Below are 26,221 nucleotides of genomic sequence, written 5' to 3'. Positions count from 1 at the left end.
ATGGGGAAAGAAAACTGCTTAGAGTTTTCTGGCATTTAGCTTGATCTTCTCTTGTCTTTTCTCTCTGTATTCCACTAAATCATTTTTAATTTGGAAAATGTTGCAACCACAGTATGGCAAGGACAGAGTAGCCTTAGGTCCATTCTCTTACAAAGTTATTTAGGCTTACATGTTGAATAGCCTTTCAAACATGGTATCTTCTTGTTGAGAAACTGACTTTAATAAAGCATGTACATGATATAGTGTACATGTATGTTGAGTGCATAGCAATTTGAATGTTTGCCTTGCTGGCACTTGGAGATCTGAGAGTATTTTCTGTTCAGTAGTTTACTTCACAGCTGCCTTAAACAGTAGCCGAAAGAGTTGTAGGCAAAAAAAAAAAAAATAAAAAATGTTTATTACAATGTTATTTATTTTCTTTTTTTTTTTTTTTTCTTTTGAGTCTGAACAGCCCAGTCCTGCGAGTTCCAGCTCCAGTTCCAGCTCCAGTTTTACACCATCTCAAAACAGCAGACAACAAGGTACCCAGGAAGGAAAAGAAATTGAAAGAAATGTGTGAAATGAAGGGGCCAATACAAACAACTGATGGCATCTCGTTATCACATTTCTGCTGACTTTACAGCCTGTTCACTGTTTTGCTTTAGAGACTTTTGCTCAGGTGTTTGCAGATCTGACTGTAAGGGCAGTATAAAAGGGGAGATGATGTGTGTCTGAGAAAACTGCATGAAGGCTATTTGTCCTAAAGCACCAGATGACATGCCAGTCAATTAACATGCTAAATTCCAGAGAGCTTCTGTTCTTGAGGCTGTCCTTTTGCAGGTTTGCGTCATATGGCACCTATGTGCCATCTGGAGCCCTGCTCAGGCTGGCATTGCTTCCAATGGGAAGTGCATAAATGTGTGTATGAGGATTCCTCCCCCCCCCCAGGGATCATGATCTTCCTGTGCTATGGGGAAGTTTTCAGCGCATGCCAGCTTCCCTTTGGAAACATAGCAGGGGAAGAAAATGGATAGATTTTAAGTTGACATTAAGTTTACATTTTGGTTTTCTGGCCAATAATTATGATTTATTCAGAACTCAATCAAGAAATGCAATTTTCTTCCCAGGGAGCTTGCCAAAGCAGGTTTTCTATAAATCAGTTGAGATTCATTCTACACAATCTATTAAACTACTTAGTTCCTGCTTGGCAATTTTCCCCGGGTTGTAAGGTTTTACAACTGATACATTCTTAATCAGCTTTTGTTTTGTTCTTTAGATCCGGAAGCATTAAAAAAGTAGCTGTTGACTAATTAATATTGCATTTGTTTTATCCTTTTTTATTCCTCAATGGTAGACTTGCTTTTAAGGTTATGAAAATACATTAGTTACCTCAGGCAGAAAGTTTTTACAAAGTTCTATGTATTATACATGCCTGTCCCTCTGCCTTTCTGGAGGTGAGTGGTACTGATTTTATAGCATGTTCTGGAAGCATTACTACAGGTGAAAGAAAGCAAGAGTTGAAGTGAACTGTGGTTGATGGCTGATTTCAGGCATTTGATTTCTAACTAAAGTTAAACAAAAACCTATCTTGTTGAAACCACATTTCTGCACTTATGAAAACCTCATTAGTGGTGTGAGCTGTCATTACAAGCCAACAGATTTGGATACCTGTTCCTGTATTCCTGTTATGTTACCTTCTTTATGTTGGGCAAAAACATGTTGATGTGGTGTTTTCTTCTGAACAAACTGGATCCATCTATTTCTCCTGGGTCGTATGTAAGACAAACCACAGACTGTCTTTCAGTTCTTTACCTTCTCAAGCACAAGTGGGAGATTTTCCTTCTGGTGTGAAAAATGTTTAAGTGGTATATACCTCTCCTCTTTCTTGTCAAGTAAATAGTGATTCTTGCTACTTTCTGGGACTTTTTGTTAACTAACAGCATCTGCTGTGCCCAGGTTGTGCATTTGTATGTAATAAGGGATGAAGCATTGGCCATACTGTGGTATATTTGCATTGTATATGTTGTGTTCTGGTCAGAACCCATGCTTTATTTCCTAACTAAATATTTTCTGCAAGGGCCGTTGCTCTTTTTCCTTTGTCTTCAGGATCAAGTGCTCACTCAAGTGTCAGAACCACCACAGGATGAACTTTCTTCACCTCTTTTCAGATAAACATTGGGCTAACTGAAGTTTTCTCAAGTTCTTTCGCCCTCAGGGCTTACTCTGAGTTTTCTGTTTCCTTGCCAAGAACATTTTCTCTTGGGCAACTCCTAGTTTTCAGTTTCTCCTGAGCCACTCTGACCCTCTAGGAGAGGACAACTTCTCTAACCTTTAAAAAAACATTGTCATGAAATTTTAAATTAAGTATTAGCAAGGAGCAGAGTACTAACAGTAACATGACTACCAAAAAGGCCTAAAAATTAATGCATTGTGGATTGTTAAGAAGGTCCACTGAAGAAGTCAGCCAGCTTAGTTACAAAACACCTGTTCAGAGTTGCAGACATGGTCTCCCATTCCATGAAAGCATGTCTGAATGTCAGATTATTGACCGCTTGTAGGGCTGTCAGCCATGGATGCATGTCAAGAGCCCACGTTCATTTTTCTCCAAGAAGGAAGTATCAGCCTGTTGCGAGCTTGAGATACGGCTGTCTGATTGTACCTGAAGATAGCAAGGGAGAAGATAAAATGTCCCTCTGCTGTACTTGGAAAAAGGATGTAGGCAAGGATAACAAGTTAGGTTAAACTTGGAAGAGCAGCCTATGTAGAGAGCATGAGGAGAGTGTGCTGTTTTTCATTTTTCTTCTATTTAAAAATAAAATCAAGGATTGAATGACTTGCAACCTACTGCCAGCATAGCTGCCATTTTCCATATTTTTTAGTTATGTGCTGATCTTTTATGCAAGATCAGTTATTCATGTCACACTAAATTTCATTACAAAATTAGTTTGGGGTTGATTTTACCTTCCTTGTCATTGTCCTTTTCTTCGGCTTTTTCATTAAGAGCATGATCATGCTTTCCTTTCATCTATCTTTTTATCTGGTCTTTTCTGTAATTTTTTTCCTGCCTGTACTTTGTGGTGAGGAGACAAATGCATTCTTGTGAGCTGGCTTTGGTCTATGGAGTTGAGCAGAATGTCTCTGCTCTCAGTGCAGACAGAGAAAGACTACAATTTTCAGTAGGACTGCTAAAGTTGTTAGTATCTTTGCCTAGTAAGGAAACTAGCCTTTCTAGTGTAAAGCTAGACTGTGGAAATACCCACATATTTATCTCTTTATCTCTCTTAAAATGTGGATTTATTTTTCATATATCTGTAATTTAATTCTCTTTTCTAACCCTTTACCTCAATTTATTTAGTCCCCTATTTGTTGTTTCTCATTGGTGTGTCTCCCATGTCACGAGCCAAGCCTATCAGAAAGAATATTTTGCAAAATGGGCAGATTCTTCCTTCATCCCTGTGCCAATGCTCCTACGAGTGCCCTCTCTCCTCCGTATCAAAGGAAATATGGTCGCTACTCCTATGAAAATCCAATTTGGGAGCCCTTTCCTGAGAGGAAAGAGTTTGAATGGTTAGATAGTCAGACAGACTCCAACTTAGCATTTGACAATGGCTGAACATGGTCTGCCTGGTACTAAAACAGAAGCAGAAAAGGAAACACAAATCAGCTGCTTCTGCAGATCAGCAGTGGTTGTACGGACAAGAAGTCTGCATAACTCGCCTTTCCTTGCGGCCTGTGCAAGTGTCTGGCCCACCAGAAGTTTGCTGAGTGGCACCATCTTGGCCTGTTGCCACCCAAACTCAAGGGGTGCAAATAGATAAAGGAAACCACAGATCTGAACCTTCCCACCCTGCCCAACTTAGGAAATTTCTTGGGCAGCTTTAGCAATAAATCATTCTCAACAGTGGCTTTGAAGTCACTTGCGCAAAACAGGTCAAAATGCCTGTGACCAGGGCCTTGCCAGGTCTGGGGTAATCCACGGGGCTGCTCTTCCTGTCAGGGGAACACCCTCCCTGTTAGGGGTATGGGCAGGCAGAGGTCTATCTTCTCTTTTGGCTGTGACCAAGGAGGCTGTAGCGAGTTGGGAATTGGTCTCTTCTCCCACGTGCCTGGTGACAGGACGAGGGGGAATGGGCTTAAGTTGAGCCAGGGGAGTTTTAGGTTAGATGTTAGGAAGAACTTCTTCACTGAAAGGGTTGTTAGACATTGGAACAGGCTGCCCAGGGAAGTGGTGGAGTCACCATCCCTGGAGGTCCTTAAAAGACGTTTAGATGTAGAGCTTAGGGATATGGTTTAGTGGGGACTGTTAGTGTTAGGCCAGAGGTTGGACTCGATGATCTTGAGGTCTCTTCCAACCTAGAAATTCTGTGATTCTGTGATTCTGTGACTCTTTCCCGTTAGCAAATACAGAGTTCTCGCTTTGGAGAGCACTGAGGCCTACTTCATTAACAGTGGTCCTTGGTGGTTCATGTGCTGAGGGAATTACAGAAACCTGATAGTAACTGCGGATCTTGCAGCCATCATTGTTGCCTTTGCTAGCAGTTTTGTATCTCAGATGTGCTGTACTTCAGAATTTAATGCCCTATGGCATCAACTTTGCTTCCTTTGCTCTTCTAAGCTGCTTTTGCCCATTGTTCTTTCAAGCAATGGCAGTTTTCCCAGATATGTTAAACATGTTATTTTTTCTGTAACTGTCTTTTACAGCGAAATGAATTGAGTAAAGTCGAACTAAAATCCTAAATTGAATTTCTTACAGTTTTATGAGCAAGTCAAGCTCCATGTTTTATATTAATTGTGGAAAAGAGGGTGATATTGTGTGGAATTGATGCATTGTTTACATACAAACATTGGCAAAGTGCTTACTTGACCTGAAATTGACCTTGAAACACAAGGAACAGCTAAATTTAAATGTATCAAAAATGGGAAAACAAAGACTGCCTTGACCAGTACAAGTAACAGTCAGAATGATTTATTAGATGCTGCTTCTCAATACATGAATTAACACAACAAATGTACTATTACCAGTAGGCCCCTGTAGATCTGTACTGGTGTATAATACACTTTGAGAAAGCAAGAAAAGCTAAAGCCCAGCAAAGTGAAAGAATCTTGCTTCTGATAATAACACAGTAATACTACATTTCTCCTAAATTAGAACATGCACGGAGAATGCTAGTCATGACAGTATTTTATTTACTTCAGCTATGTTCCAGGGGGCCAGACCTGCAAACACTTGAACACAAGTCACTTCACTGTCATAAGTAAGTCTATTGAAGCTTACTGCGTTGCTCATGTAAATAAATGATTAATTAATAAGTGCCAACAGCATAAGCCCCTAGTGTGTTACTTCATTTGTTTAATATTTGACACGCCCCTCCCAACACCATGCTGGGAGGGTAGCTTTCCGTAATATGCAAAGTTTGATGTTTTGCCTTGAACACTGCAAAGTGAACTTCATTTGGGTATTTTATTGTTTCTGTTGTTTCAGGTCCACTGAGGTCTATAATGAAAGATCTGCATTCAGATGATAATGAAGATGAATCAGATGAAGCAGATGAGAATGACAATGATTCTGAATTGGAACGACCTGTAAATACACGAGGAGGAAGCAGGAGTCGCAGGTGAGTGTCTAGTGATTGAAGATAGCCTGGTGGCCAAAACAATTTGCTTGTTAACAATGGGGTGAGTTCTAATGTTCTTAAAGAGTGATGAGTAGCAAATGGATAGATAATTCAGACTTATTTTTAAAAGATGTGCATATAAAGGTGTTTCTCCTAAGAACTATCAGATTTAGCCATTCCCAATATAAACTATTTCTATTCTGAACCACATGGTTATGATGAGCCACATTCATCTGATTTTCCTTGATTTCATGCCATTGTGACTTCAGGGAGCAGTCATAATTACTCGCTAGCATAAAAGAGATAAAATTAAGTCCTTTAATTGCCGGATGAGCTATTCCGTACATGGCATCTCATTTTCAAGATCTTTCTGCTTATGAGCTTTAGTTTAGGTTGTTAAATAGGATCAGAATCAACAAAGTGGAATTCCAAGCTATTTTTGCACTGCATATAGTAAACAAGAAGTAAAATTGCAGACAGAAGGTAAAGCAAGTATCAGTCACTACTTTTTAAAAATGGTTCTGCTTCCTAGCTGCATCCTCAAGAGGGCATTCCAAAATTCAACTGTTCTTCAGGCAGCTTGAAGCTCTATCTGCATCTTATTGAAGGTTATGGAAAACCTGAAGCACAGACTGCCTCAAACCTTTTTATAGTGGGTTATTTATCTGATCTGAAAGGTTTTGCTTGTTCTACAATTTGTTAGTGTGTAGCACTGAGTGCCTCTATCAGCAACCGCTTAAATGGGAAGGTGATAAGAAAGTGTAAGTGAACATCAGCTGCTTCCCTGGTGCACTTTTGCAGCTGAAATCATGGAGAAAAAGAGCAGGAAGACCAGCAATTTGAGAATTTGTTCATGTCAATAATTGTGTAAAGGATTCTTAAGATCAACTTGTTTTAAATTTAGAAGTTTTGTTATAGTTTTTAACAAAACATAAGTCTAATATTTCTCTCTAATATATCCTCAATAACTTGTTGTTGTTGTTTTGTTTGTTTGTTTGTTGTCTTCCTGTGAGTAAGTATTCCCTGTTGTTCCTAAGTGAATGAAGGGGGAGACTGACTAGAATATGAGCTTTTTCACGTGGCATTTCTTGTGATACTAAATTTTTAAATTTTAGCCAGGAAAAAAAGTGTTATTTATGACAAGAAACAAAGAACTTTTCAGTGAATCAAGCTTTTCCAAGCAGGAAGCACAGCTTTTAGAAAGCTTTCAGAAGAGCGGAAAAGTGTCTCTGAAAAACATGTTCCTCCTTTCACATGGCTGAGACACAGACTCACTCGAAAAACGCTAGAAACAGCAGTTTAATTTTCTAAATATTTAATAATTTCCTTAATGTTAGCTTCTGTTAACTGGACAGTGTAATTTCAGCCAAGTGAAGGCAGGCAGTCTTGTTCTCCATGCTACACAGAACTTTTTCCAGATTGCAGCCATGTTTGGAAGCCTCTGCATTACTGAGCAGCACTTTTCCAAGGGACTTTGATTAATGATAGGTTCCTTAGCAAGGGAAGCCAATTCTTGGTGTCCTTCCTCAAAGTATAAACTTGGTTCACCCATGTAAGAAGCTTTTTGACTCACAGCATACACTCTTGCCTCTGTTTTTCCATAGGGTTAGTCTGAGTGATGGCAGTGACAGTGACAGCAGTTCAGCTTCCTCACCACTACATCGTGAACCAGCACCACCTTTACTAAAAACCACCAACAACCAGGTAAAGTCAGGATTCATAAATGCAGGCCTGGCATAGGAGCATGGCTTGCAGCTGGGGAACTTATGTAACTGATTACTTAAATTATTCTGATCACTTAAATGAAATTACTTTGAAAATTAACAAAGGGGATGGGTTGTTGTTTGTTTCTTTGTTTGTTTGTTTTCTTTCAGGAGATGGATAAGTATATGGTTTAGCAAATACTGTAAACTATAATTTTTATCAGTATTTACAGAATACGTCCTTTCCGTATGTATTAACTTTGTAAGGTTAATTGCAAGCTGGCTTTATAACACCAGTTTTACAATTCACAGAGTTTTGGGTTTGTGTTAGCAGTAGACACAGTTCAGATTAATAGGCCTTTTCTTAGGAATTTATTCATTATTCTTGTCCCCTTTCCCTCACCAGTGCTTGACTAGAAGATGCAGTATTTTTAACTTCACTAGAAGACACAGGACTTTACTTCACCAGCAGAAAAAAATGCTCATTCTATATCAATAAAAACTAACGTTTTATTATTATTTTTGAGGTTGGAAAGTAAGGTAGTTCTGTTTTTTAGTGGAAAAAAATAAATAACCTATAGATACAAAAAGTGGCAAGGAGAAATCAAAATTAGTTACTTCACCCCAGTCACCAATGCAGTAAGGCTCTCTAACCATAAAAATTAAACATAAAAGTTGATGTTATTTAAGTAGTTGATTGTCATAATTTATAAAATACATAATTTTTATTTTATTATTTTTATTATTTTATTTATTCTTTTATTTCGGGGAGCTATAATTGACTCCCAGCATCATTTGTGTCATGCAGAGCACAGTCATGTGATATACTGGGTGGCAACTTCATTCACGTTAGTTAAATATTTTGGAGGGAAAACTAGGGAGTAGAGTGTGTGCATAGCGAAAAAGGAGGTTCCATGACCAGAAAGCTTTCTTATCTACAAAAAATTCTGTAGGCTTTTCTAAGATTACCTGTACATAAGTTTCAAGATTTTTTTAGAGGGATTCTTTCTGGAAATAAACCTTAAAGTTTAAAAGATATAAGCGTAAGAAAAATCAAACATCTATCTGTGCCTTGTTGTTTAAGTAATACATTTACTTCTAAAGACGAAATATCATTTTAAGTGAGTCTCAATAAGCAGCAGTTCACTCAGTCACATTTTTCAAGTTCCTTTCCATTTTAGTAACCTAACAAAAGGTCTGCCTTCACATTTAGATGCTTCAAACAATAGCAGTGAGCTAGCTAAAATCGAATGCCACATTATTTCTGACATTTTTAAAACTGAGCTGCAAATGAAAAATTTAAGGTATAGTAAGTATTACAAGAGTTCAAATTATATGGAGTGTTTCAAGTTTGTGCTTGGTAGCATATTGCTGCTTGCTAGGATGGTGCTTTTGACTGATGAAATCAGGCTTGTGTAGACTAAGTCCATTTATAGAACTAAGGGGCTAAGAACAAGTTAATATTTCTATATCAGCATCCTCTGATGTGATTAGTGCTATATCTCATTTAAACAAGAATGCTTAACGTGTTCGATTCCACTTACACATCAACAGCCCTGTAAGAAAGCAGCTTTTTCAAATACAGTGTGTCCTTGCTAAGTTTTTTTCTAAAACAAAGAATTTTCTTTGTTTGAAAACAAGAAAAGCATCTAAAAGCTACTGGATCCATGCCTAGAGGCCTGTTTTTTCAAGACAAGACGTTTTCTTCCACTGGCCTACACTGCAATAACCCCAGGGGTGTTGAATCGAAGAACTGGGATTTTTCTTCTGAAAAGTTTCCTGTTTTGCTTTCTGGCCATGCATCACTCTTGGCTAAATAAAACTTTAGGTAAGGTTAACTCAGATCTGCAGTCGTTTTCCTTTGCAGGGAAGTAGCTGCCTGTCTGCTATATTTTCACGGTGCTTGTCACCCTGGGAAACATATATACAATTTAGTCATTTATACCAAGGGAAGTAGAAATTGGAAGCAACTTGGAGAAAGCTGTCAGTGTGGGTTCAGGATAGTCTAGAACACTTGTTTTTGCAAGCCTTTTTTCCATTGTTTTATTTGCAGAGTTTTGTACTGTGCTGTGACTGTCCAGGATGCTTTTGGAAAAATCGGTGCATATTGACATTGGTCAAGAAAATTTACAAGAAAATGTGAAACAAAATCTCCATGGTCTGATATACATTTTCTTTTGATCACAGAATCATGGAACCTTAGAATGGTTTGGATTAAAAGACACAGTTACAGATCACCCAGCCCCAGCCCCCCTGCCATGGGCAGGGACACCTCCCACCAGACCAGGTTGCCCAAAGCCCCATCCAGCCTGGCCTTGAGCACCTCCAGGGATGGGGCACCCACAGCTTCTCTGGGCAACCTGTGCCAGTGCCTCACCACCCTCTGTATAAAGAATTTCTTCCTAATATAAATGTACGCCTTTTTAGTTTAAAACCATTCTCACTTTTCCTATCATCCCTGTCAAAGAGTCCCTCTCCTGCTTTTCTTTAGGCCCCCTTTAGGTACTGGAAGGCAGCAATGAAGTCTCCCTGGAGTTTTCTCTTCATGCTGAACATTCCCAGCTATCTGTCTTTATTCACAGGAGGGGTGCTCCAGCCCTCTGATCATCTTTGTGGCCCTCCTCTGGACTCACTTTAAGAGGTCCAGGTGCTGGGGTCCCCAGAGCTGAATGCAGGACTCTAGGTGCTTTTTAACGAGAGCAGAGTAGAGGTGGAGAATCCCCTCCCTCACCCTGCTGGCCATGCATCTTTTGATGTAGCCCAGGATATGGCTGGCTTTCTGGACTGCAAGTGCACATTGTTGGCTCATGTTGAGCTTCTCATCAACCAACACCCCCAGGTCCTTCTCCTCAGTGCTGCTATCAGTACATTTTCTGCCCAGCACATAGTGATGTTTGGGATTGCCCTAGCCCAAGTGCAGGATCTTGCTGGAAAAACTTGATGTTTTTCAGAAGAACTGATGATGTTGCCGGTTGGGAATGATGTGGTGTTTAACTCTACTTTTAGCTTCAAAAAATGTATGTTTTATGTCTAGAAGTTGAAAGAAGAAACAACAATTTTATTTCCCCTAAACGCTCCTCATTTGTGTCCTAAAATTTTCATATTAAGCAAGGTGTTCTGCTGCTTGTTGACATGCTCTTTTTAATTGTGCTTCAGTCCTGGATGAAGCATTCTTGATTCATATATGTTGTAGTAAGTGGCTTTGTATTGTATTGAAAGAAGGGTACCATATAAGCGCAAGACAAATTTCTGTCCAGTAATATTTTTCCTAATTATATCTCATGCGTTCATTTCAAAGACTGTTTCAGAATCTTTGCTTCTCTACTGTAGAAGGAAAGAGACAGCCTTGATTAAAAAACAAACAAACAATAAAAAATGGGAAATGTTTACTGATTAAGTGTCACTTCAAAGGCAGTGGAGGGTACTGGAGGGCATCATTTTGTATCTGCAAAATAAGACCTTTTCTTACCAGCATGTGAAAGATACAGAAAAGTGTTGAGGAGTCTTTAAATGACATTAAATTAATTCCTCTTAGGATTGGTGATGTTTATATCACCTCATATATCACCTCACCTGCAACTCAGCATTTTCTGCTTTTTTTTGAATAACATGGGCAGGTTATATTAATTAAATAGTGAGAAGCCCAGTTTGATTGTTTTCTCCAGATGTCATTTTCCTTGTGTTATTAACAGATAAAAGAATTCTTCTTGTGTAATTGTATCCAATGATGCATTTATTTTTTAATGGATTTTCTTTGTTTTCCAGATTTTAGAAGTGAAAAGCCCAACAAAGCAAAACAAATCTGATAAACAAATTAAGAATGGGGATTGTGATAAGGTAAATGGCAATGAAATAACAGTAAACTACCCTAAAATGTGATATTAATGTGTTTGCTGGAAACAAGCTTAAAATACTTTTTGTTACAGAGTGAAAATCTCAGTCATTAGCATATCTTTGCTTTGGGTTCCTTTAAATGCAGATCATTCTCTGTTTTCTTTCTTTTGTTTTTGGAATTGTTTTTTCATTTGTTTTTTTTTGTTTGTTTGTTTGTTTATTTATTGGGAAAGGGGGGTAATTCTTCTGTGCTATGTAGAAATGTTTTCTGTCTCTTCAATACATGTTGTTGATTTGGCCAATGTCACCAGATGTGAATCTGCCACGTATTTTCTTATTTTCTTTTTTACCACTTATTTTCTCTACTTTCCACCATGAATTTGCGCTGTGCTTCAGATTTGAAGTGATAGTCTTTGAACAGGAATCTTCACAGCTGTAATCCTAGTCAATAAATCCATTGATGAAAACCCTTTTCCAGAATCCTTTCAAAGGACTGTGTATTAGGAAATGGCAGTGTGATTTAACACTTTAACTAGGATGATGTGAAGCGACAGTTACATTTACCACTTAGAAGGATAATTTTGTTCAAAATCACATCAGCTGGCCACGGATAAGAGCTTTTAAGTCCTTGTGTGAATGAACATAATGTAATTTCCCAGTGTGGACAATCTCCTCTCAAGGTTTATATAGGGCAGTATTTCCTTTGCACTAACATGAGGTAGGAGACCAGTGTTGAAGTATCTGTTGCTAGATTTTCAATGGCCTGATTCATGCACTTTTTTTTTTTTTTTTAAATTTCCTAAGCTTGGTGGTGTATTTCTTTGTGTTGAAAAAAATGTTTCTGATGTCTCATGCTAAAGGAGAAAGTTTATACTTTGGAGAAGTGGGAAAGGTTTGATATCCCAAGAAGGAGGAAAGTGGAATTTACCATTGGATTAATCATTCTTGATCTTTCTCCCCTTATGTCTCCTTGTTGACACAGAAAATTAATGATGCAGCTTTAGAGAAAGGGGGATTTGATTGTGAGCCTTTGATTGCATGTCTTGTGTGGAAAGGTGGGAGATGGTTTTTAAAGATGCTGTTTTGACATCCCAAGTCTGTTACACACCTTTTGCCTCAGCTAAGGTGGAGAGACTCTCTTCTACAGCAAAGGACCATCCAATTTCCAAAGGGAAAGGGTGGTTGTCTCCTGAACTCCTGCAGTTCTTTAAATATATATTTTTGTGCAACTGAAAAATATACTTTGAATGAAGTGGAAGGTTCCTACTGATTACTTCTTTTGTATGAATTGGCTTACTCTGTTAGGGTTTTTGTGTTGTCATATCATACTCACAGGCAAGCCCAGCTATCCAAGATTCTTCTGAATTTCTGCCAGAATAACTTCTGATGGTGGCTTAATACTGTAGCAGTACCTTAAGATTTTCAGTGTCATGAAGTATCTAAGAAAGCCCATAAAAACTTACATTTGGATTGTATTAAACTAAGGAAAGCCAGCCTGTTGAGTGAGAAAATTTAGCTCAAGGAAGATTTAAAATAAAATTTCCTTTTGTATTGTTTTTGAAGAGATCTGAAATTTTTGAAATACACAGCTATGACTTAATTAACAAGTTGTTTATGGGGGGGGGGAATTTGTTTCTAGGCATATCTCGATGAACTAGTAGAGCTCCACAGAAGATTAATGACACTGAGAGAGAGACATGTACTGCAGCAGGTGAGGAGCACTCTCATGAAAAATAACAGTGTGCTCATTGAAGTTGTGAAGTCACTTTTTTTTCCCCTTTCATCTAAATCTCTCTAATCAGGTTTAATATCCTTTAAGCCTGTATAATCCATTTACTGCCCATTACATGTTCAGTGCAGTTTAGGGAATTTTTATATAAGCTTTAGATTGTGTTGCCACAGTAAATGACAGGACTAAAGAACAAACAAACAAACAAAAAAATAAGGTCTATGAGATAAGTTTTTCACCAATTTGTCTTTATATTTTTCAACAGATTGAATCACTAATAATGAAAACAGGATGGGGGAATATATACAGCAGTGCACCATAACTTGATAAAAATCTCATTGCTTTTTGCTGAAAATGATAGGCATTTTCTCTGAGACAATTAAAATGCTTTCTTTGATGGAATTTAAAGTCAAACTCACTTTGGGGAGAAACACGTATGGTTGAGTCTTATGAAATCATGAAAGTGGAAAAATAACAAAATGTACAAATTGAGAAGACTCCAGATGTATTTACATGTTATCCAATAGTAAGAGCTGTCATTCTCTGTTTTGGGTGGCATTGTCAGATACTATTAGATTACAAACTGTGAAGACGAAGCAATAAGCAGTATTAACAAAACAGATGTAATTGTAGAGCAGATGGTTATATTATGTTTTGCACCATTAAGTGCCACTTGTCGACCTGTTATAAAGACGGAAATATGTACCACTTCTAAATGATTGCAATCACTTATCAAATTTCTCAACACTTGGATAAGTGTGTTTAAAATTTTTATTCTGTAAGCCTCAGCATTAATCTGTGAATGTTTGTTAGTCCAGGCTTAATACTGTGTGTAAAGATCAGAAAACAACTTGGAGGGCAGTGAAAAGGAAAATTATGGTTATGAATATTGTTAGTTAAAGAGGAATCCTGATGGCAGTGTTAGATTTCATGCTATGAAATACAATGATACATATTTTTTATCCTTAATATTAAATGTACTGTCATTTCACAAGTTCACTTTTTCATTAGTACAAATTAGTACTTTTTTTTTTTTTCCACCAAAGCACACTTGCAGAATGGCACATTTTTATCTATATTGGGAAATAACTGTGCAGGAAAGTAAAAAGTAGGAATTACAGCACCCTGTCCACTTTACATTATTCATTAATTCTTAGAGTTTTCACATAAAAAGTGTAACTGAAAAGCCACCACACTGTAAATTCATATAATGATAGAATCAATAAGGTTGGACAAGACCTCCAAGATCATCTGGTCCAATCATCCCCTTACCCTTAATGTCACCCACTAAACCATGTCCCTAAGCACCATGTCCAACCTTTCCTTAAACACCCCCAGGGATGGTGACTCTACCACCTCCCTGGGCAACCCATTCCAATGTCTGACTGCTCTTTCTGAGAAGAAATGTCTCCTCATTTCCAACCTAAGCCTCTCCTGGCACAATTTGAGGCCATTCCCTCTAGTGCTATCGCTAGTTATCTGCAAGAGGAGGCCGACCTCCAGCTCCCCACAGCTTCCTTTCAGGTAGTTGCAGAGAGCAATAAGTTCTCCCCTGAACCTACTCATCTCCAGACTAAACACCCCCAGTTCCCTCAGATGCTCCTCACATGACTTGTGTTCCAGGCCTCTCACCAGCTTTGTAGCCCTGCTCTGGGCACACTCCAGAGCCTCGATGTCCTTCTTGTAGTGAGGGGCCCAAAACTGAACACAGTCCTCGAGGTGCAGTCTCACCAGAGCAGAGTACAAGGGGATAATCACCTCCCTGGTCCTGCTGGCTACATTTGCTTCCTAAGCAAATATTTCACCAGTTTTCCAAGGCATAATTTGTGATTTGTTTCATTTGACACAGCAGAGCACAGAGATGTCTATGCATACCTAAATATTGGACCATGGCTAGACAGCAATTGGTCTGAAATTACATTTTAAAAAGCAACCTTCCTGACCTCTTTCACTGTAAAGAAATGGTTTACAGCGATAAGGCATCTTCTTCTTTTCTCTCTGTGATTTGCAGTGAAGTAGCAGAGATAATTATGTCTGAAATGAGATGTTAATGCTGCATGTCCCCTATGTTCAAATTTGGCTATCTGAAGCTGAGTTCCTAAAATCTGTGGTTTTGGGGTAATTGGTGTTATAATGACCCCTAGAAAGACAACAAGATTTCAGGTAGACTTTGCCTTTTATTTTGAAGTATCAGAAGGTGTATCTTCATCTGCTGAAAAACCTCCTTAAAGCCAGCGTACTAGACAACGCAGGCATAAGGAAGAAATTGGGAGTGTGCAGCACTGCTGAAAATTACATTGCTCGTGTCTACAAGGTACTTAAATTCAGATGGCAACTGTCTTCTGAAAATTTTCTGCAAGGGGCAGCTTACAGGTCTGGAAACTAACAAATGGCCTAAAACCCTCCATAAACAGAAAAATGACTATGTCATTAGTTGCACTTCAGCTTCCTTAAACATACACACTCATTTGCTTGTTTAAAGGCAGATAAATAGTTGTACTATGATGGATAATGATGAAACAGAGCTGGAGAGACATTATGTAAACAGAGATGTACATTACAGCAGAAAAGCAAAGCTTACTATAGCAGGAACAAATGAGATATTTTTGTACTTTGCAGCCTGAGCTCTCTGAATAAAACATTTTAATGCTGTGTTTTTAACATTATAACTGTCAGACTTCCTGGCAACTAATCTCAACTTTTTTTTCTTTTTCAAGTATTTCTGAATAGCATGAGGATGTGAATGCTAATACTGTAAGTCATGAATTCCTCATTGACAGGCATACAGGCAGATGTTTTTCATTGAACTGTCTGGGTTTATCTTGATATATTTTTGTACATCCATTAAAACTTTGGGAGTTAATTTCAATCTGGTTTACTATGGTTTCAGTCTGGTGCCCTGACATAGTGGCTATATTTCTTAAGGGCAGGATAAGGGACATGTTAAAAATATTTATGTTTTCTTTGGTCTAGGGCTTAAAAGCCCAAATCAGAACCTGAACAATAAAAGTGCTTATCAGTTGTTGTTGTTGTTTTTAATGTAGAGTGCTGCTTAAAAATACATGTGGTAACACATTTATGTAATTTTTGTTCTTCAAATCAGATATATTGCTGTGGGGATGGTATTCTTGAGAGGCGGTATTCTTCCACTGTATCTAACACAAGGAAGCATTAGACAGAATTGTTCAGTTCATTCTTCCTGGCCACAGCTTCTGAAAACTTCTTGTACAGCTAGTTATTTATCACACAGTGGATATTCAGGGACTGTCTGTGATTAGGTTTCTAGCTTTAGGAGCTGGATTGACTCCTTATCTTCTCTCTTTGATGAGGCTCAATAGCAATGAGAATGAAAATGAGAATGAGAAACAACACATTGAAATTTCCTTCTGATAGCAATCAGTTGTATTCTATTTGAATTTTTCTCTCATATTGGTTGCAGGACAGTAGGAGATGAAAAAGTTACGAAAATCAACAAATCAATAAGTGGACAAATTAAGTATGCAATTTTAGAATAAAAATTCCCATATGGAAAAAAATTAAAGCCAAGAGGCACAGATTTAAACGAAGTGTCAATAAGAGGAGGATCGTTCCTAAGTACTTTCAGAATTCTGGACAGCTGCAAAGCAAATTTAACATAGATTTTTATTTTATTTTTTTTCCAACCTGTGGAAAGTCGAAAACAGGATGTGATGGGAAATGGGGATTTTTACTGTAACAGGCATTCCCCTTGTACTATTTCTCATTTCCATTCCATTTAATTCACCCTGGGCTATGTCATTCCATGCCTGGCAATGTACATGAAGTTATTTCATTATCACCGACATAATCTTTTCTTCTGTGGTCTCAGCAGAAAAAACATCTGCTTATATAATGCAATGGGGAGAGGGAAATCTTAAAACATTTAGTGTAAATTCATTGTTCTTTTACAAGTTGGTGTATTTCTAGCAGATTTGTCATTTCAAGGTATATTCTGTCAACCATGTGTGAATCACAGAATTGAAGGAGTTGGAAGGGACCTCGAAAGATCGTCAGGTCCAACTCCCCTGCCAAAGCAGGTTCCTCAGAGCAGGCTGCCCAGGTAGGCATCCAGACAGGCCTTAAATATCTCCAGAGAAGTGTATCTCCACAGCCTCCCTGGGCAGCCTGTTCCATCACCCTCACCATGAAGAAGTTCTTTCTCATGTTGGTGTGGAACTTCCTGTGGTCCATTTTGTGGCTGTTACCCCTTGTCCTGTCCCCGCAAACCACTGAAAAGAGGTTGGCCAAATCCCTCTGTCTCCCACCCCTCAGGTATTTATACACATTGATGAGATCCCCTCTCAGTCTTCTCTTCTCCAGGCTGAGCAGACCCAGGTCTCTCAGCCTTTCCTCATAAGGAAGATGCTCCAGGCCCTGTATCATCTTAGTGGCCCTCTGCTGGACTCTTTCCAGGAGATCCCTGTCTTTCTTGTACCGAGGAGCCCAGAACGGGACACAGTACTCCAGGTGAGGCTTGACCAGCGCAGAGTAGAGGGGGAGGATCACCTCCCTTGACCTGATGGCCACGCTCCTTTTAATGCACGCCAGGATCCCATTGGCCCTCTTGGCCACCAGGGCACACTGCTGGCTCATGGCCAACCTGTCATCCACCAGGACCCCCAGGTCCTTCTCCTTGGAGCTCCTCTCCAGCAGGTCATCCCCCAGCCCGTACTGATACTTCGGGTTGTTCTTTCCCAGCTGCAGGACTCTACACTTGCTCTTATTAAACCTCACTTGGTTTCTTCCTGCCCACCTCTCCAGCCGGTCCAGGTCTCGCTGAATGGCAGCACAGCCTTCTGGCATGTCAGCCACTCCTCCCAGCTTTGTGTCATCAGCGTACCTGCTGAGGGCACACTATTCCCTCATCAAGGTCGTCGATGAAGATGTTGAACAAGACTGGACCCAGCACTGACCCCTGGGGAGCACCGCTAGTCACAGGGCTCCAGCCGGACTCTGCGCCGCCGATCACCACCCTCTGAGCTTGGCCAGTCAGCCAGTTCTCAACTCACCTTACTGTCCACTCCTCTATCCCACACTTTCTCAGCTTTACTATCAGGACGTCATGAGAGACAGTGTCAAAAGCCTTGCTAAAGTCAAGGTAGATGACATCCACTGCTCTCCCCTCATCTACCCAGCTGGTGATGCCATCATAGAAGGCAACGAGGTCGGTCGAGCACGACTTCCCCTTGGTGAATCCATGCTGACTGCTCCTCATAACCTTCTTCTCTTCCAATTCCTTGGAGACGGCATCCAGAATGAGCTGTTCCAACACCTTTCTAGGGACAGAGGTAAGACTGACTGACCTGTATTTTCCCAGATCCTCCTTCTTGCCTTTCTTGAAGACTGAAGTGACATTGGCTATCCTCCAATCTTCAGGCACCTCTCCTGTTCTCCAGGATCTTTCAAAGATGATAGAGAGTGGTATGACAATCACCTCTGCCAACTCCCTTAGCACACGTGGATGCATCCCATCAGGACCCATGGATTTGTGTGCATTGAGCCACTCAGACGCTCCTTGTCAACAAGAGGGGAGACCTCCACTTCACAGACATTTTCTCCTTCCTCCAGGGTCAAGGAACAAAGACTGAAGCAAAGAAAGCGTTCAGTATCTCTGCCTTCTCAGCGTCTCCCATTACCAGGACACTCCCCTCATTCAGCAAGGGACCCACATTATCCCTAGTCTTCCTTTTACTGTTTACGTACTTAAAAAAAAACCTTCTTACTATCTTTTATCTCTTTTGCAAGCCTCATCTCTAGGTGGGCTTTAGCCTTCCTTGTCACATCACTGTAGGCCCTGACAATGCTTCTATACTCCTCCCAAGAGGACAGGCTCTTTTTCCACATTTCATAAACCTTCCTCTTCTTTTTTATCTTATCAATGAGCTCCTTGGTCATCCACACAGGTTTCCTGCCCCCCTTCCCCAATTTCCTACTCTTAGGGATGCACTGATCCTGAGCTTGGAAGAAATGCTGTTTAAATGTAGCCCAGCTCTCACATGCACCCTTGCCTTCTAGCAAGCTAGCCCATGAGATACTCCCAAGCAGGTCCTGGAAGAGGTCGAGGTTGGCTCTCTGAAAGTCCAGGGTAGCAATCCTGCTTTTAGTGTTTCTTCTTCCACCAAGTTCCATCTGGAACTCCACCATCTCATGGTCGCTGCATCCCAAGCTGCTCCCGATCTTCACATCCCTAACAAGCCCATCCCTGTTGGTAAGGACAAGGTCCAGGAGCACCCCCTGCCTCGTCAGCTCTTCCACCACCTACATCAGAAAATTGTCTTCAACACATTGTAGGAACCGTTTGGACTGCATATGCCTGGCCAAGTTGCTTACCCAGCAGATGCCTGGAAAATTGAAGTCCCCCATGAGAACCAGCACCCGTGATCGTGAGGCTACTACCAGTTGCTTGTAGAAGGCCTCATCGACCTCCTCCTCCTGATCTGGTGAACTGTAGTACACCCCCACAACAGTGTTCCCCTATACCCACCCTTAACTATATCTGATCCCTTTAACAACTTTTCCAGGGATGCAAAGTCCTTTTTAATATTCCTAATTTTTCTAGTTCCTCATTTTCTAGTTGCAGCTTCCCAGGATCCAACCTGAATGACAACAAGAGGATAATAATCCTCCGGTTTAATGAGCTGTGGCAGAGCCTTCCTAGCGTCTCTGACATGTGACCCAGGAAGACAGCACACCTCTCTGGATAGGTTATCTGGGCGACAAGTGGGAGCCTCAGTGCCCCTCATCAAGGAGTCTCCGATCACTAAGACTCTCCCTTCATTTTTGGCTTTTTTTGGCACTGTTTGTGGTGCAGTGCTCTGCCCGGCCCTGATCCCTATGCTCAGTACTTCCCCCAATCTTGACACGCTTCGCAGGGTTGCTTCCTGGGTTCAGACTACTGTCCAGACCCTCAACCTCATCCTTTTCCTGCTTGAGAAGGGAGTTGCCTACAATTACCCTTCTGTCTTTCTTGGTGGAGGCAGTCTTGAGGCATGGAGTCAACTTCCTCACCCTAGGCATCCTCCGGGTTAGACTTTCTACCTCATCCTCACCCACTGGTCTCTCAAGCTCCAAGACCTCAATCCTGTTGTGTAAGGGCACCTGGGAAAATGGGGCTGGTAGGAAGGGGTGTTGCCTGCGAGGTGGAGCAAGGACCTGTCTCCATTTCTCCCCAACTCCCAGGTCCCTTCTCTTTGCCCAGCTGTGACAGGGCAGGGGGTCCACCCCCATTTGGGGTGTCTCACCCCGGTACCCCTCCTTCAGGCCTTGCAGGGAGTTGCTCCACCAGTCTATCTCCTGCTCACACTCCCTGATGGCCCTCAACCTCTCCACCTCCTCCTTCAGCTCTGCCACCAGGCGGACCAGGCCATCCAGCACACCCTGCCCATGCCATTCTGATGTGCCCCGCCCTGTTTGCCCATCCTGGTTGCCGTGCCCCCTAGGGGCAGCTTTTGACTGTCAGGGTAGAAGGGGCGCTGCCGGCTCTGCCTACACCTCATCAGCCTCCCTCGTGAGGGCTGCCAGGCCCTGGCAGCTCCCTCGGCTGCCTCGAGTGGTCTTGATGCTGGAAAAAAAGCCCTGCCTGTCCTGATCCCCTGCTCTGCTGCAGAAGGCGTCTGCTCCAGAGCTGATCACCTCAGCAAGAATAGGTATCGGTAAGAATAGGTATATATTCTCAGTAAGAATAGGTATAGAATAGGTATCTCTTTTAGCTGTGGGAAAGGAAATAGAGCAATAAACTCAGTATTAAAGAGCAGTGTTTCAGTGGATGTGTGTCTGGAAGGTCTAGAACTGTGTGGGTTTCAAACTGAAGATTGCAAATATGACATTGAGCCTATCCAGAGGGCCTTAAAAGAGATGCCTGGAAAGGCAGAGCAGTGTTCTGTCAGTCCATGCCATTACCAAGAGGCCCACTTCAGGATGCGGTGGGTTCCCTTTCCACATGCTCACTTCGAGTATCTGTCTCATGGAATGAAGAAACACATAGGAGATCCATAGTCATAGTGTGTTGGCACTGTGTTAGCCCTGTGACAAATTATGCTTTGGCTTTTCAAGATACTCAAGATACTGTATGGGTATTTTAGGTAGACGCACATCCTAGCACTTACATGTGTGTAGCGTTACTTACTACAGAAACTCAGTGTTGAATATAAGCACTCTTTAAAAATACAGACTACAATTTAGAGAGTACAGAGTGTCAAAACAGTAGAAAGGCACTGCTTGGATGTGTACTGTTGATATCACAGAATCACAGGCTGGTTGAGGTTGGAAGTAACTGTTGGAGGTCATCTTGTCACTGCTATAGCAGGGCCATCTAGAGCCAGTTGCACAAGATCATGTCCAGATGACTTTTAAATGTCATAAAGGCCATTGAAGCCAAAACCTCTGTGGACAACTTGTGCCACTATTCAGTCGTCTTCACAGAACAAAAAAAAAATGTTTTCTCAAGTTCAGAGGGAATCTCCTGTGTTCCAGTTTGTGTCCATTTTCTCTTCTCCTGTCACTTGGCACCACTGAAAAGAGCCTGGCTCCATCTTCTTCACACTCTCCATTGAGGTATTTATATAAATTGGTAAAATCCTTGCTGACCCTGTTCTCCTCCAGGGTGAACAATCCAAGCTCTCTCAGCCATTCTGTGTAGGAGAGGTGCTCCAGTCCCCGATCTTCACAAGAATTCCTAACAGCTCTTCTGCTTCTTGTTTGAATGAAAGCTGTGATTTTAGATTGAGTAGTCACCAAAGGAAATGGTCTTACTTTATTAGTATGAGTCTTTCAAGTCTTTCATGTGTGATTTGTTTTTTGTTTGTTTGTTTTTTTAATGATTTTTTAAGTCTGTTATTAAAGAAAAAAATGCTAGTATGTGAACTAATGATAGATTTGAGAGCTCCTGTGTACATTTTCTTGTGTTGTTTGATTTAGACTAGATTTTGTAAGGATTTCTTTCTATTGCTTGCAGAAAGGCTTATGTCAGTTATTTTGCTGCCTTGTTTGTCAGCTATGCACACAGTAGATAGCCCAGACAGACCTACCTGTTTTGTTTGTTGTTACGGTGTTTCATTGTTGCTGTGTTTGGTTGGGGTTGAGGGATTTTTTGGATTTTGTAGTGAAAGACAGACTTATAAAATATGCAGATTTTATTTTAACATTTGAAAAATACATTCTCAATGGTAATGTTTTCTGGAACAGCAGTTGGGTAGGCTGATGTTACAGTTGATGACAGTCTGAAAAAAGACAAGGTACTACAGTCTGGACCATAGTTCTGTGTCAGAAAGACAGTGATAAGGATCGAGGTTCAATTTGCAAGTGTTGGTGAAGTGGGTTTGTTCTATGCTTTTTGTGTGATACTTAGAGGCTTGTTAATAGATATAGTGGATGTCTGATACAACTAAAATGTTCAACTGCATTTTTTCTTTCTTTTCAGATAGTAAATCTTATAGAAGAAACTGGACACTTTCATATCACAAATACAACCTTTGACTTTGATCTTTGCTCACTGGACAAAACCACAGTCCGTAAACTACAGAGTTATCTGGAAACATCTGGAACTTCATGAGAATTGAGCATCTGGCTGTATCAAAAACTGTTCTCTAAATGAAACATTCAGAATGATGCAACCGAAATGGGGGGAAAACAAAGCAACACTCTTCAGCTTTATTTTTCCTTAAAGCCAGTCATCATCTCTTGATGAAGGAGAGGAAAAGTGACAAGACTCAGAGGACTGCTCTTCTCAACAAGAAAATGCTCCGGAAGATTTTGCCTGGATAGCCTTGAAAAACAAACACAAAAACAAACAAACAAAAAACCTTGGTCTTAATGAATGTGTATGGTATCATGTATCTCTCTGTGGTGTTCCAGTCCACAAGATGAATGCATGTTCAACACACTGCCTTACTACATTACTGATCTATTTATTACTGCATACATGTATTCCAAAGTCATTGAGTCACTGAATGACACTATCAGATGTTGTGAGTAGTGGAATCCCATGTATGCTCTTTTGATTCAGTCCCATCAAAAGCCTAGTAACCTTATTCATGTTAAATTGTCACTTCTTGCTAACTTTCTGTAGTCACTGAAAACACTACAGTCTTGTTTTCCACTTCTTCACTTACAAGAATCAAGATACAAAGTGGGGGACCAAACAATGGTCCTATATTTTGTTTCCACTGTCACAGTGGGCCAGACCACAGCAGGTTGGACTGTAGGTCCTAGGCTCTATCCATTTATTGATCTTGACCATGGTAGAAAATGCACCAAATGGGACATACGACTTGCTGTCTAGCCTTAGCGAATAAACCAGTAGGACTTCTAACAAAAAAAATGTTATGTATACTGTCCTGAATCCAGCATCTTCTGCAGTCTGCATTCTTGTGTCTGTTTTAATGTTATAAAGTTAAATATATATGAGTGAAGGTGTACTGCAGGATCATCATAAAAGAAGAAATACTGGTCCTGTCTTCTAAGAAAATGTTGTAGAAAATTCTTAATTTGGAGCTATTTATTACTATGAGTTTCTGCACTCCTTTGCTGCCAGTGTGTGACTTATACCATAAAACTATTGGCATAACATTTTTGTTTGTTCATGTAGTATATGGTCTGTTTAGCCCGTTTGGTTTGTTTCTTGTTTTTGTTTTGTTGTTTTTTGTTTGTTTGTTTGTTTTACAACTGCTAAATTAAAACTCTTTATTTGAAAAGAAAAAAAAAGGTTGTTATACAGTTACATGTTGGAATAAATACATATATGATATATATGTGTGTGTATACATGCACATATTGACACAAATATATATACACACACATCTACACTTTCCAGATTTTAGAATCTGTTCGATAACCTGCTTGTGCTTCCAGAAGGATTTCTTGACTATCAAAATGAGTATTCTTTCGTACTCTCTTTTATTCCTTAAAATTGGAATCCTTGTTTTTGTATGATCCAATGAGAGGACCTGTACTCGGTTTCAGATTGAAGATTGGTGCTGTCATATTGCTGATAGTTTCTTGATGAAATCATTACCTTTCTATTTACCTTCCAAAGTAAAACAAAGTCCCCAATGAAAAGAGAAAAGAATTAAAACACAAACAAACAAACAAAAAATCATGCTTCTGGATGCAAAACTTTATTCAGGTTTTCCAGTCTTAAAAATATATCTTGTTTCTGGACAGGCCAGTATATGTCATGTATATGCTTTTATGCCACATGTAGTCTGTATATCTAGTGTTGAACAGTAGTGTCTGTATGATATATTGTTTCATGCACACAGTTTGTGCAGCACTGTAAAACTAAATTCCTATTGGGGTTATTTCTTATTCAGATGGTAGATCTTAATACTGTTTCTTTAAGTCCAAAGAAAATTTTACACTTTACTGTTTTTGAGAGGGTGCATTGGGGATTGGGTTGGGGGACTATTTTCATATTTAAAATGTTGTTTGACCACACTCTGCAGGAAGTCCTTCTCAGGCTTCCAAAGAACAAGTGTACTTTTTCAGTAATGTTATGACTCTTATTGACGATTGGCATGAAGCATACTTGAAGCATTATGTTGTTAAGTCCATGTCTTAATGTGCAATTGTTGGAGGGGGATGGGGATCGTTTTAAAGTTACTTTTGGCATAAGACAGGTGATGGTGGGGAGGAGGAAGGGGTGCATGTGAGGGGGATTAACTTCAATTTTTATTGATATTTTATATGAAAATGTTTGGAAATCTAAAAGCAACCTTAAAAGCCTTTGGTCTACTAGTGCGTGTTCAACTTCCTATGTTTTAGTTACACAACATACTTGTGGAATTTTGTCAGTTTTGACTTTTCTGACTAAGTTTTATGGTAACAACTCCTTCAGTCTCAGGAGAGGAAAGGATCCCATGATACTGCTAGTATGAATATTGCACTGTCTTATTAGAAATGGCAAAATGTATCATTTTACTGTTAAAATACTGGATAATCTTTATTGTTCATTGAGAATGGGGTGGAAGAAAGCAGAAAGTAGGAAAACAGGCATAAAAGAGATGACAGCAGTTGCAGTATCAAATTACTAATGACTTTATTGCAAATCATGGAGCATCCTTAAACTCGTTAATTTTGTAATTCATTAAGGTTGGCAAAGGAAGAAAATAGACTGAAGAGTTGTGTGTATGTGTGCCTGTGTGCATGTTGAGTTTTCCACAAAATTCTGATAGAATAAGAGTTACCAAATGTTGATTTCAGTTTTAAAAATACATTAGCTATTTTCATCTAATTTTGTATACAGAAACAAAATAAATCCTTGTTCAATTGATTTCAAACAGTCATATTTCTCTTAAAGAAATTGTAATAAGATACCCTACCAACATTTTCAACATTTAAAATCATTGATGTTTTGGGACTGGTTAAAGTGTTTCAGCAATAAATGTTTTGGAGTTGTATGTAGCACCAAGCTGTTTAAACAAACTTCTCTAGAAGAATTTGGGTTAAAGTGACCAGACAGAAGTTATCAGTGAGCTGCAATACCTAAAAAATCTTTTGTTCAGTGCAAGTTAGTCACTGCTACTAGAATAGCATTTGCATTAAGGACAATTTTAATTCTTGCCACTAACTCTTTGCCTCACGAACTGGACATACGTTGTGGAGGCAAGTTTTAGTATCTTTCTAGTAGTCTGGATGCACTGAGAGGCTTTACAAGATACTCAGAATCTAAATTTGAAAGATATATTGGTCCACAGTAAAGAGAGCAAGAAAGGAGAAATGGATGTACTCTGAGAGTCTTCCAAGGTAAAACAAAACCTGTGCTTTTTCTTCCACAGAGTTTGGGTTTTAAGAAATCATCAATAATTTCTCTTGGTGAAGTTGCACTTTTCATTGGTTTGGTTTGTTAGATTAATTCTGTGCTTTTCATTTTGGAAATAGTATATTAACAGTGCATTTGGAGAGTCCCAGTATGTTTCTACTGATGTTTCTTTTAGTCTAGGAGAAGGAAAATTGGGAGTTCTCAGGTTTTGTCTGATCCATTTTACCTCCTTCCCTTTCTCACGGTGAAATAAAGTATGTTCACAATGTGTTTCAAGTCCTTGGAAGCTGTTAAGTATAATTTTAATTTCTTAGAAGCTGTATTAGTGTTTTGGGTTCTCTTGAGAGAGATTACTGATTTCAAGCCCCATTAGTTTGCAAAATGGATGGGGAAGTTGTAGAGTGGTCTGAAGAGACAACTACCCTGTTCAGTTGTCATATGCATTATCTTATCATTGGAACAGTGACTGGAGTAGGATGTTTGGTTTGCTTCATGCTGTCCTTGTTCATACACATCATCTCCTATCTTTTACCAACTGCAGTTTAATGGCTAGCATTCAATCTTTTGGCAAACTCTTGCTTAAGCG

General features: G+C 39.8%; 1 protein-coding gene across 4 annotated transcripts in view; it reads left to right on the top strand.

Annotated features, from left to right (window-relative positions):
* MLLT3 (MLLT3 super elongation complex subunit) overlaps positions 1-25,823 on the top strand; it is a 142,994-nt gene extending 117,171 nt beyond the window's left edge. For 2 of the 4 annotated variants that reach the window (XM_082783786.1, XM_082783784.1), the window contains 6 exons: positions 443-521; positions 5,462-5,594; positions 7,199-7,298; positions 11,063-11,134; positions 12,771-12,842; positions 22,297-25,823. In XM_082783786.1, coding sequence (XP_082639912.1) covers positions 443-521; positions 5,462-5,594; positions 7,199-7,298; positions 11,063-11,134; positions 12,771-12,842; positions 22,297-22,428 — 588 coding nt within the window. In that variant the 3' untranslated portion in view covers positions 22,429-25,823. Of the gene's footprint in view, positions 1-442; positions 522-5,461; positions 5,595-7,198; positions 7,299-8,938; positions 9,290-11,062; positions 11,135-12,770; positions 12,843-22,296 lie in introns of those variants that run through there. The other 2 variants (XM_082783785.1, XM_082783787.1) reach the window with 2 other exon arrangements.
* The last annotated feature ends 398 nt before the right edge of the window (positions 25,824-26,221 follow it).

This window comes from Aythya marila, assembly GCF_965140915.1.
Source record: "Aythya marila genome assembly, chromosome: Z".
NCBI lineage: Eukaryota > Metazoa > Chordata > Aves > Anseriformes > Anatidae > Aythya > Aythya marila.
This window is presented reverse-complemented; position numbering and strand designations above follow the sequence as displayed.